Source organism: Aedes aegypti, chromosome 1 (assembly GCF_002204515.2).
Source record: "Aedes aegypti strain LVP_AGWG chromosome 1, AaegL5.0 Primary Assembly, whole genome shotgun sequence".
Lineage (NCBI taxonomy): Eukaryota > Metazoa > Arthropoda > Insecta > Diptera > Culicidae > Aedes > Aedes aegypti.
The window spans coordinates 27,903,131-27,916,718 of record NC_035107.1 but is presented as its reverse complement, the minus strand read 5'-3'; the positions used below and the strand labels follow the sequence as shown (position 1 = coordinate 27,916,718).

Sequence of the window (13,588 nt, the reverse complement as noted above, 5' to 3'; positions counted from 1 at the left end):
GAAGTATGTATTGCTTCCTTCGAATAATTTTGACATTGTAAAAGTCTGGCAAGTGGAACGATTTCACCAGAAAAATTGGTGACTGGTTCGATTTTTTACGGAGCCCAACGATAAGTATCCGAATTGTCATTTGTGTCACTTGAATGCGATTGGTGAACTCTTCTTAACTACTAATAACACAAACATTCTAAATGTACAGTTTTATGCTGATTACATTCAATATAGAGTAAATGGATGAACTGCAGAACTCAAATGACAATTGAAAGTTAATTCACATTCCAGCCTTGCTCTAAATCAAATTAATCGACATAGCCCAACCATCTTGGCGGTGAAAGTCATCCTTATTATCATCGCATCATTCCATATTATGGCGCCACAAATTGTCATTTATTTTGTGGCAAGTCATTTGACTGACTTATACGTATATTCTACTTCACACTGGTTTGGTTTCTCACTTCGCATTTGTCATTCGTAATATGAACCCAATTTATTGCGGCTAGACTCCTAGTTGGTGGTGCAGATTTTTTTGTGTGCTTATACTTTTATGAAAAACTTATGAAGTTGGATACATCTGGAAGCAAACGACGTCAAATTTGGTCTACTTTCAGGAACTTGCTTTGCCATGCACATACGCCACCGGACACCGGACATGCTCCGGATTCTCTGAGGTCATGTCAAAATGGCATTTTTCTGTTGCTACTATTTTTGTGTGGTATGAAGTTGTATTGTTGTTTACAATTTCCTAGAAACTACAACTAATAGGAAGTTGAATGCTGGTGGACGCATTAGGATTCATTGAAAATCTTGAGAAATACAGTTGCCTCTCCACATCTCGATATCGATGGGACCATCGTGTGTAGTATTGAATCTGCAGTATTACAACCCTATGCTTACAGTAACGTTCTGATTACTCTAAGCAGCATCCTAGTAGCCAAAGAATGTGAAGTTGACACCCGATCATTAATCAGGCAATCTAGTAGGCATAGCGAACAAACCAACACCTCACTCTTCTAGTAACGTCAAAAGCGAAGCGTCAACCTTCGGTGGCGCTCCCGTTTGCCCACATCTATTGTGAGCAACACATTTGGCGAATCCTGCCAGTTATTTTGTTACGGTAACAAATTCGAGTGTTTCCATAGAACCATTTTAATCATCCATGGGCAAACGGGAGTGTCCACTTTTTTTCCGATGCTGCATTCAAAGGATACAATGTGTCGAGAAAAAAAATAAGTGAGTGATGTTTTAAAGAAAAAAAAAAAGTAAAAAAAGGGGTGTCAGTGAAGTTCCCGAGCAACACACATGTTATAATTGTGTATTATCAACTTATATATGACTAATTTTGGTCATATATCAGTTGATAATATACAATTATAACACGTGTGTCACTGGGGTTGTTTTATTATGTGTGATTGAGGATCATTGGCAAAGTATTTGCTTGACCTACTAAAAACATGCTACTGGCAGTTAATTATACGAGAGTATTGATAGTCAATAATCTAACCCCGGGTAGGCAATGGCCGACGAATCGAAATGTCCATGTGCTGGTTTTCGTAAGTAAAAAAAGAAGTGCTTCCCCAATTTTGTGTTACTAATCTGAGGTAACCATGATCTGTTGATTTGTTTTTTAAATCAAAACATGACATTTTAATGTTTTTGTTATTGTGTTTCAAAGTAAAACGCCAAGAATTGTGCATTTCACGGAAATCCTATACTTATACTTAACGATATCTTCAACCACCACATATTGACCCACTTTGTGATGATTTTTTCTAACAATTCCGAAAGATTAATACGATGGAAATTTGGAAATTTGTCGCTGTAGATTTTTATTTGAACATATTAATAGTGAAAAAAGAAAAACACCCAACAGGTATCCGTGCGTGCAAGCAGCCTACTTGGATAGGTTTATTTTTTGAACACGGTATGATCATTGTAGTTTTGGGAACTTGCAATCAGAAGACACAATGTGTTTGTTTGACAAATTGAAACATGAATTTGTGAAAAAATACGCGTTCTAGTGAGACTCAAACTCACGACTCCGTGTACGCTAGACCGGCGCTTTAACCAACTAAGCTACAGAACATCTTATGATTCTGCGGAATAGAAAGCCAAACTGAATCAGAGTGCTAACTATGAACAGTGAGTACTGAACTATGAACGGATTCAGTTTGGCTTTCTATTCCGCAGAATCATAAGGTGTTCTGTAGCTTAGCTGGTTAAAGCGCCGGTCTAGCGTACACGGAGTCGTGAGTTTGAGTCTCACTAGAACGCGTATTTTTTTCGCAAATTCATGTCTCAATTTGTCATACAAACACACTGTGTCTTCTGATTGCAAGTTCCCAAAACTATGTTTCGGATATACTAGCAAATCTGGTATATGCCAGTAAAGGGCAAACATTCATTAAGGTATGATCATTGTCACAAGAAAAAAAGAAAAGCACGGTTGAAAACAAGTAGATAATATTTATTATAAACTGTTATTTAAATCGACCATTTGACTTTTTTCTTATAATTGAAGGAATTAAAGAAATGCTAATATAAATCTTCTGATAGAAAAGTCGAGTTTATAAGAAACAAAAATTGCTCTCAATACTCCGATATATATTTTCATCATATGGATTAGTTTGACTGCTAGAATAGTTGTTTTTTGCTCCACTACTTAGATTATCGGCAGTTGAATGATCACTTATTGCGTGCGTAGTTTTCTTTTAATTTCACTTTACATTGAGATTCTCGAGATTTTTTTTTCTGAGTAGTGAACAGTGAGATTGTGTCCATCTGCTTACTTCGAGCCATTTAGTTTATTCAAATGTTAACAAATTTTAAACTAGTTACACAACGTTCTGGTCATTTGAATAAATTATTTAACAGATACTATCAAATATATAACCTGCAACATAGTAAACTTTTCGGTTCAAATTGATAGGAGTAGAATAAACTATCTTGAAACCTGTTGTAGGTGAAACAACTGTCTTTAGGTTATATTGTTATGTATTATGCTTAGTTTCTATATATATTTTAAGTATTCAAAATATCGATTGGAGAGAAAACTAAATCTGATTAAATGTCATATATAAAAAGAAAGAAATTTGGTGCACATAGTTACATCTCCTAAAAAAGTACATCTCCCAAAAACGTGGATGAAGTTTTTCAATAAATCATAATAAAATATTCATATTAATAAGTGACCGCAGTGTTTAAAAAAATATTAATACATTCAAAAGGTGGTTGTTTGATGATGATCAATCGTGTGTTGAACATTGTTTGTTGGAAATAATTTAAATAATGCAGATAGCATTTACATTACGTTTAATTTTTGTAGATAAATTCGACTGGGATGTTTGAGATTTAAACTACGTTTATTTGGCTTTCTCAGTCATGGGAAAAAATCAAAACGGTATGTTTTGCTTTGCCCGACGTTTCGGCTCTTTTATTGGGCCTAATTTTATTTTTATTTTTTTTGCATTTTAAATCCTGAGAAAAGGGAGGATGTGTAGTATTGAATCTGCAGTATTACAACCCTATGCTTACAGTGACGTTCTGATTACTCTAAGCGGCATCCTAGTAGCCAAAGAATGTGAAGTTGACACCCGATCATTAATCAGGCAATCTAGTAGGCATAGCGAACAAACCAACATCTCACTCTTCCAGTAACGTCAAAAGCGAAGCGTCAACCTTCGGTGGCGCTCCCGTTTGCCCACATCTATTGTGAACCACACACATCGAGATAGGGAGAGATCGACACAAAGCACAATAGTTTAATGAACACTTGATTGAAAATTACTCCGTTAGGGTAGATGTACCAATAGTTGATGTACTAAGCACGATTGAACTTCATTTAACCGCCTTAATTCAAGAAGCGCAATTAATGTACATGTTATTGTTGTAACGGGAAGTAACGATCATTGACTTAATGAGAAACATGATTTCATCGCAGTAATCCACGGCATGTCAGTGAAATATAATACATCCACTATTGGTACACTGTTCCTTTAGTTGCGGTATATTTTTAATTTGTGTTCTTATAGTTGCGGTATCCGTTGTTTTCTTACGGGATCCTCCACTATAGGAACACTTTACCGCAACTATTGGTACAAGTAAGGAAAGTTTCTGAAAATTGAGTGATATTTCATCAGTTCTAAAGCAATTTGAACGCTCTTTTCAGCTATTCCACATATCAACAAGCCAATACGTCATTTCGAGTTTCCAGTTTGTTCTGATTCTCATAAATCTGATCTAGTAACCTTTGATTATGTTCATACCGACATATAGGGATCTGCATACAAATCTATCACTCACTTTCACTCTACCTTGTAATTTGTAAACAACAAGGCCAGTAAACGTCAAAATCCAATGCAAATTCAAAACAGTGCAGAGCCCTATAGAGAAAATTGGGAACAAGAAATCAACAGGAACACATCGAGATATGTAGATATCCAGATAAGGAGGATATCGAGATATGGAGGGAGAAATTGTATGCAGAATGAAGGGACCGAAGCAACATCGAGATGTGGAGAGTCGACTGTATGTCCATTTCCGTAGAACTGGTTCCGGAAAATTTGGTCAGTCATGTTCGTGTTTCCAATCATGTATATGCTATCCGGAGCTCACCAAACATGATATACCGAAACATTAGATGCAATGACCACTCTATAGCAGGTTCCAGGTGCCCTAGAGCAAGTTGCCAATTAGGAACATATCTGGAACCATATCAATATAGGCATCAAACTTTAATATTTTCAAAATTGATGCTTCCCGAAGCATTTTCAGCATCACCGGCTTGCATGACCACCCTTTAGTAGATGCTAGGTGCCCCGAGGGTTGTGACCAATTCAAAATATGTCCGAAAACACTTCAATATGGGTATAAAACAGCAAGACTTTCGAAGGTTACCCGACTAGGGGCTTGTAACAAAAATATAATAAAATTTTATCAGAATATGATATGCATATCATATTATGATATAATTTTGTTAGGCTCCGTTATCCATAGAACATAATAAAACAGAAATATAACATAATGTGTTTTATTTCTCTTTAAGATATTTTTTTGTTTATTTTTAACAACTTTATAACAACATAAATAGATAGTTATGCATTTCAATAATATACAATATTATCGTATATCGAACAGTATTATAATTTTGATACTTTGTATCAAACATTATAACTTGGTTTGATATGTTTTTGATAGAATTAAAACACATTTTGTTATGTTTATGTTACTATTCATACACTTTTTGTTATAATTTTAGTTATTTTAACAACATCCTGCATCAAGTTTGTAACAACCTATGTTCGAAAAAAATTTATAACATAATAACATATGCTGATATAATTTTGTTATGTACCCTTAGTCGGGTATGCTTCTGGGAGCATCTACAAAGAAACTTGTTGCCATGCTTTTAACAAAAGTGAAACATGATTTGTTATTTGTAACAATTCTTGTTATAATTTTGATACAATTTTGTTGTAATCCACTGGTCGAGTTTCGATTTTTGCGTTTGGTATATACGCGTCAAAAATTCCGCTCGAATTTTGTGATATGAATGTATTTGTCAAAACTTTTAAATATGATGAGCATAATTTATTACAACCTTATTCTCCTAACTTTATCAAATATATTGAGATCTTCGAATAAAAGTTTTTGCAGAGCAATTTTAAGCTTGTCCGATTTCAAAGCATACATTGCTGAGATTTTCGAAGCGTTTGTCAACGTTTTAGAAATTGAAAATTGATTTCCAATTGTACCCAGATGTTCCCATTGATTTTTTTAGAAAATCATGCACCTTTCTACATGCTTCTTGTTTTTACTCTGATCGATTTTAAGAATAGCTGAAGCACTCGTATTTTATTCAGGATCTATTTTGAGTGCTTTATCGCATTACACAATCACCAATGCTCGGTTACGGGCTACGGATAAGCGGAGTTTCTTGCTGAGGTGGGCACTATGAAAAGCGGTATTTGTGATGAAAATCTGGGCTTCAATAAATTTTTCGTAATCGTAGCATTGGAAAATTGAAAGACATAAAAATTATGGAGAAAAAATCCAGAAGTCCAGAAATGGGGCGTGTGGGATAATGGTCACCGATGCACGTGTTCACTAATTTGACGTTTGAGCGGTGCCGAATTCACTGGTTTTCATGGTCACATAAATAACACGGCACCGCCTAAATATCAAATAGTGAACCCATGTATAGGTCAATTATTGTATCTAAATACCAGAATTGACTAAGAGTTTATTCCGATATCATTACCGGCTCAACAGAGCAATCAATGACATTATCTTATTCTCTCCTCTCTCCCCTTTATGATCTTTAGTTTTAACCAGGAGCTTCGTGGTTTAGTTAGGGGAACATGACCCAATACGCACAGATGGAGTAAAATGTCTCGACTCATTGGATCATTTCTAGAACGTTTCGATTTGTATTCTTTGCCAAACGATGAAAAATGTGTTTAACAACCGCTTAGTTGCCGCTACAAACCTTGGACATAACTCATAGATTTTCCTCTAATTTCCCTGTGAAATTCAACAGTTTTCACTTTTTGTCTAAGTCGTAAGCTTTTCCGATGATTTCATTAACGAATAAGCGTTTCCATGCCACAGAGCAAACACATGGAGAAGCATGGTTGCTGACTCTTCGTTCTCCATACTAAATGGCATTATACCCCATCCATCATTTTGAACCACCCCCATTTTTCAATTAACTTTTCATCGTTTCGAAAACCGTAAAAAAGTTCAAATATGGGAAATTTTTTCATATCTTGTGAAATTGACTTGTATCGTTTTTTGTATGAAATCCGCCTTTTCGAGTAAATGATTTCTGATGTCAAATAAGCCAAAATGTCATTGTAAAGTAATCAAACAAGTTAAGTGGTCATTTCAGTGAAACATTCCAGACAGCTTTATATGTGCAAAATAAATCTTCGAGCTGTTAAGTAGAATACCTAGAAACAAAAGAAACACGAATTTAGTATTTCACCATTTAGTCGACCAGTTTTTGGCAACAAAGTTTAAATTTTCAGTTGCCAAAAACGAAACCGTGCCAAAATTGGAACCCATATATCAATTTTTTTTTCAATTATTAGTTTTGAAAACATCATTACAATGTTAATACATCATTTTTATGGAATCATAAGGCGTTGAGACTTCGAAAAGGTTCACTTCGAATCATTTTTTCGAAGGATTATACTATGCTATGAATCTATAGCCCCGTAATGTTAAATCTGGCAAACGTTTTTCTTGTGGCGTTTTTACTCATCAACGTCTTCAATTATTTTTTAGAAGCTTCAAGTATAATTTTTGTATAAGGGGGCCTTTTAAAACCAATAATCGCGTAAGTGACCTTTATTCAAGAACTGGACATTTTCTTAAAACTATGAGAGAAAACGAAAAAAAAAATTGTTTTCTTACAAAGACGTATTTATGAATCAAAAGCGCTGAATATTGCAAAGTGGCATTTGCTTTTTTCTCATTGTATGATCATTTAAAATCAGTTTAACTTTGGACTTCAACGTAAAATTTGAAAAATTCGGGCGGTTTAGAATGGCTTCTTCAACTTATGTTTCTGATATTGAATGGCTGACTGCAATCAAAAGGGCAAATACAAACATGAGATGATGCATAAACGTGACTCGTGATTTGTAGAATTTAGTTTTTACTTGAAATAATTTTAAATTGAGCTTGATATATGTTTGACACCTACCTTATGAAATCAACTGAAATGCACAGCATCCTGTTATGAAACCTCAAGAACCTTAAAGGAATCTTCAGGTTCTCATAAGGGGTCTACAGAAAAAACGCTTGAGCTCTAAAGCATCTTGCCAAGCACCCGTAGGATCTCGCATAAAGTTCTCAGGATTTTTCTAGAAGTAAACATCTTGGAATTCCGCTGCGATGTTGCTGAAAATTCTCTTGCTCTCCGATGAAAAAAACATTTAAAGTTTATTATTATTAGGCTACCACTAGCGCACCTCAAATTCCTCTGGGAACCTTTTCAACTCCCCAAGCTTTCGACATAAATTTTAAAAATACTACTTGAAATTCACATTATCCCGCTTAAAAATTGCAGAACGCCCTAGAGTTTATTAGGAGTTACCAGATTTTGAATAAATTCTTGGATCCCTCAAGAAGCTCTCAGTATCCACTTGGAATCTGCAGATATCCTCATGATTTCGATAAAATTTCTGAAAAATCCCACAAGATCCAAGAATTCCTTAAGGATTCTCCAGGGTACAGTTAGGGAACTCATAGACTCAGCTCGTAAGGAACATATTGATGTAGTTGAGACCCGTATCCTTGATTAACAATCTTGTACAGAATTCTGGATCATCCTTAACAAATCTAACGTCTTACAGAGGCTATAGAAAAGAGGGAACGTAGCTTTAAATAGTTGACACAGAAAGATCAATATACACACCAATACCACCGTAGTTATCGCACGCTTCAATGATATTATTGAGAATAAATTGTAGTTTGGACCGTACTCGCATTTGTCATGTTATTTAATGAAAATTATTAAAAGTTATGATACACGACATTTTGCTGTACATATTTGTATCTATTATTGCGGTGTTTTTTTTACATGCGCAATGTATGTAAATGCATAATAATAAAGACAGTGAGCCAAGAAGATGAGACAAGATTTATGATTGTAACTCTGTGTGAGTCATAGATTTTTTGTTGCTCTTATGTCGGTGCTGGTGCATTGTTCAAACAAGCTGTTCCGAATTTGAAGAAAAGTGTTTTTTATTGTATCACCTATTGGCAGACTCAAGTGGGCTGGTCACTCGATATGAATGCCTAAGAAAAAAATTAGTCTTTAGTTGAGATACTGGTGGAGATTATTGGTCTCATGAAACGTTGTCAATGTACGACCAATGACCATTCTGAAATAAATAAGCGCGTACCCGAGTCCTTAGTAATTGGTGAGATTTGGGAAAATATCGACGAAAATGGAGCTCTGGAATGTAATTGGTGTGGAGTTGACATGCTATTCAAATGACTAAAGCAACAAACACGATAATATTTACAAAAAATTACAAATTTTAATGGTATTGAAAAATGTTGCCAAAATCGGGGGGTGCCAAAATCGGAGCATGCCAAAAACGGAGCATGCCAAAAACGGAATCCCACTGTAACTAATAAAATCGGCTAGTCCTGGTCAAGGAAATACTAAAACAATTTTAAAGGACTGATTCAAAAATACTTCTGATCTTTTAAATTAAGCATGAATTTTGAGAGAGCTAATTTGAGGAGTTATGTCGTTCTTAATAGCATTTTTTTATAATCTTGACAGTATCGCAGAAAATTATATGAGATACTTTTTGGATGTAAGGAGCGTATCGAAAAGTAGCCGCAAACATTCAAAACAGTCTCAAAAATATTGGGTTGAACCTACAAACATTTTTTTGATCAGAAATACTTTACAATGTATTTAAAAATTATGATGCGGTGATATTGTTTCAATAAAGTGAATGTTTGCGACTACTTTTCGATACACTCCTTATCCTGATGAAGGTTGTGAAAAAATCGTTTGTAGTTATAGCATAAAACGAGCTCACCCATCTGAGTCTATTTTTACGTATTACGGTGAACCATTTTTCTTTCTCGTCAGTAGCTTGTTAAACTCAATATAAACCAACCAGATTCAAGTTAAACGTACATATTGAAACACTCTTCAACTAATTCAAACCTGTCACATTGAATAGATGCGCACATACAACTACGGTTTGCAAACAAATTAGAATCTAGTCTAGAAATAGGTACAGTATGGCCCATAAAATACGACCATCGTCATATCATGTTTAACTCTTCTTCTACCAAGGGGGTGAAAACTTAGTCCAACTATCAAGGGTCCAAAAAACGTTGGAAGTACAACTTTATCTCTGTCGTTTTCGAAGTGATATCCAATTTTCGTCAGCATTAGAACCGGACACTGTTCAAGATTGATGGTCCTTTTTGGGTTTTTGAAATAGATGCGTCTACTCAAAGTTATTAAGCAAAAGGCACTTCCTATTTTTTTTTTTAAACGCATTTTTTCATAAACTCAACGATAAAACAAAATTTCAAGCGATGACATACAGGTTTTTCGACATTAATTTGCTTGTGTGAGCGTAGTAAACATATATGAGCAGAAATTTAAATGTTTGATAACACTTAAAATTTCTTTCACTCAAAATATTACGGAAAACCCTATTTTTTGGACTCCTTTGCCTGTAATTCAAAATTCAAAGCGATGGCTTATAGTTTTTTCGACGTCAAATTGATTGTGAAAGTCAAATGAACATGTTTGAGCAAAAAAATTAATTTCCGATAACACTCAAAATTTGTTTTACCTAGAAAACCACACCAAAAACGTATTTCCTTAACTTTTTTGTCTGTAAATCAAAATTGAAGGCTATGACATGTAGTTTTTTATGCATGAATCTATTTGAAGATGTCAAGTAAAGATGTTTGAGCAGAAATTGAAATATATGATTAAACTCAAAATAAAAGCTAACAAATCCTCTGATATTAAACCAACTATATGTATTTTCAACATTTAAGCGAGATTTTCGTAGATCGAAAGTTTATCACCAGAGTATACAACGATAAAACGCTTTTCTTACTTTTAGAGAACAAAACTTTTGAACTTTATTGCTTTAGTACATTATTTAGGTTAGTAAAAACTTTGATAAAAATGATTGTACATAGCAAAGTTACATTATAATACACTACATCAAAAAGATATCACATTCATTAACAAAAACAATAACAATAATGCTTGTGTATGCAAAATTCACGTTCAAACAATTTTCGCATTTCTTCTGTTTACATATGTTATACATTTTTCCCTTGAAAAAGCAACGAAAAACTTTCAAATGGTATATAAACATCATCTCTGGGATTTTACGTCATTTTTATACATCTATTTCAAGTACTGCTTCCATCAGTTGATCCACTACTGGAACACAACGGCAACTATTGGTGCAAGGTAGAAATTTTTTTAAAGAAAATCAAATAGTCATTTGATGTGACAAAAAGCTGAAATCTGGCAAATAGGTTAAACTAGAGGCGATCTATCCACAAAAAAATAGCACATGTAGTTTTTATCGAAAAACATACGTGTTATTTCATAGTCCAATCTACTAGTACATTACAACCATTGGTATCAGCATCCTAGTGAGTTAAAATCATTTTTTTTCTTAATTTTTCCCAGGACGCAGGATATTGAAAACAAATTGATTAAAATTTAATTACATTCACACTCTTAATTGTTTGAGACATTGAATTATAGCATATACTATATCCCCTACTACTATCGGCCAGTTTGAGTAAAATCTCCCATTCATTTCAATTTCCAGTGGACACTCGAAATCGATGGCAGCCGGACGACTGGAGAACGTCACCCAAACTATTTCTAGGATATTGGAAGGTTACGACATTCGGTTGCGGCCAAACTTTGGCGGTAAGTATATCCTTTCCCATTCACCGAAAGCTGATTCAAAAAACTGTGTGGGTTCATTATTCATTTAGAGTGCAACGGCTCGTACCTATACTCCAATTATAGTCGAACAACTGCTACGAAGGCGAGGGAATCTCGCTTTCCCGTCATCCCGCAGTGCAGTGGCTCGAAGGTGGTTAAAATCTGAAAAATCGATGTAGTTTCCTCCGAATGGTAATATTATTCTCATGCTCCTTTACACTTATGTGGTTTGAATCCAAAGTTTGAAACATATTTACTGGATTCTGAATTTTATACAACTCTATAAGTGGACAGCTGATATGCTGATAAAATAATGAAATATGTGATTTCAACGTGCCGGTCCATAGAATTTCAATCCTTCTATCTTTTAAATGTATGAAAATCATGATTTTTTTTTATAAAATTTTCCTGTGAAAATCCTTGCACCAATAATAGGAACACTATTACTTTAGTGAAGGTATGTTTTTAGTATGGTTCGTTTAATGGAAAATCCATTGATTTCTAGTGGGACCCTTCACTATGAGTACTGTTGCTCCACTAAAGGTGCAAAGATGCAATATTTTGTAGGGAAATAACTGTATTACATAGCTTCATGGATATCCACCATTGGAGTTACTTTCACTAAGGGAGCGTTTACCCTATTTGTTGAAAAAGTATCATAAGTTAATAGTAGCCCGCAAATGCCCGTGGTCATAATTCGAAACTTGTTACCTTCCGAGTTATTGGGCAAAGCTCTCGTCTAGCATACATGAGTAGTGGGTTCGAATCTCACCTGAGCACGTGGATTCTTTTCACAATTCACCCATAATTTGTCCATCTCTTCCACGCGTTATGAGTTAATTAATATTTACCATTTAAATGAGAGTTTGTAATTTAGGCCGGCATTCGTTCTAGACTAAACCACCGTGCCTCCCATCGAGCGTGCAGCGGGCGGAACTTTTCCAATTAAATTTGAATATCGCTGCACTTGCACGGAGCTACAATCTGGAAAAGCGGATCTCGAGCAACCATGCATGAAAGATTAAAACAAAATGTACAAATTCGATCCGGTTCTGCCGGGTTTTATAATCATTGACAGTGATTTGAGAACTCCAAACGGATTTCACGCGGCAATTACTAGACCAAAAGACACGTGTAGTGGTGGTTTAATTCATTTAAGTTGATGTAACCATATTTTCCTGAAGCTTCTAACACTAATTATCCAGCTAGCTACTCGACTGCGAGGCAATTTTCAAGTGTATGTCGCTGCCAAAAACCGCAAACCAATCAAAATGGAAACACTTCCTCCTCCTCTTCCGAAATCCCAATCCCCATTGGCATCAAATCACGCGATGTCGTCGTCATTGAGTTAGGTCAGGGTCCTGGTTCTTGTGTCAAGTGTGCGATTTTTAATTGTGACAGTGCAATGTCGGTGGTGTCATCTACTGGGAGACCGAGTGTGTGTATGAAGTCTGACGTCCATCAGTTGTTAGGTCGTTTTTTGTTTCGGATTTCAGTGGTTTGCTCCAAGCGTGGTCACTGAGGTCAATCTAATTCTCCTGGCGGTGACTGTGGTATTTTAAATAACCTCCATCTTCAGACCGCTCACACAGACTGAAAACCCATTAGCTCTCCACTTCCAAATAGTCTTTATTCAACCTCTTTTTAGTTCACATATACATTTGTAATCTAGTCATGTTCACTCCTGGACCAAGGATACCACATCCTCCCTTTAATAAGAAATGTAAACTGTTTTACTCCGATGATTCACGGGATTCCTCGCACATATTAAGATAACGCTTTGGTCGTCTTATGTCTCTCAAGCTTCGTCTCTTGGGACTCGATTCCGGGTTGTCCGAATCCTGTCTTGAAGGTTGCGCCAATGTTGGAGTAAGCATGTCCTTCGATACTTGCGACTCATGTTGATCCTCAAGGTTTATCGATCCGTATGTTTCTTGCGGAGGTAGAGCCCGAAACTTCTTCAACATTTTGATATTACGGTCGTACTCTTTATCAGTCGTCATATCTTTTACCGTAGCCCTCCCGGCACCAGAAATCTTGATCACTTTATGTATCACGTTCTTATAAATTGTGTCCGCTTTATCCTTTTTCTGCTACATAACCAATACCATATCTCCAACC

At 35.4% G+C, this 13,588-nt stretch overlaps 1 protein-coding gene across 2 annotated transcripts in view; it reads left to right on the top strand.

The window, feature by feature from the left end:
• LOC5573727 (gamma-aminobutyric acid receptor subunit beta-like) overlaps positions 1–13,588 on the top strand; it is a 151,159-nt gene that overhangs the window by 99,679 nt on the left and 37,892 nt on the right. For both annotated transcript variants that reach the window (XM_021839245.1, XM_021839244.1), the window contains exon 3: positions 11,346–11,449. In XM_021839245.1, the coding sequence (XP_021694937.1) occupies positions 11,346–11,449 (104 nt within the window). The remainder of the gene's footprint in view (positions 1–11,345; positions 11,450–13,588) is intronic.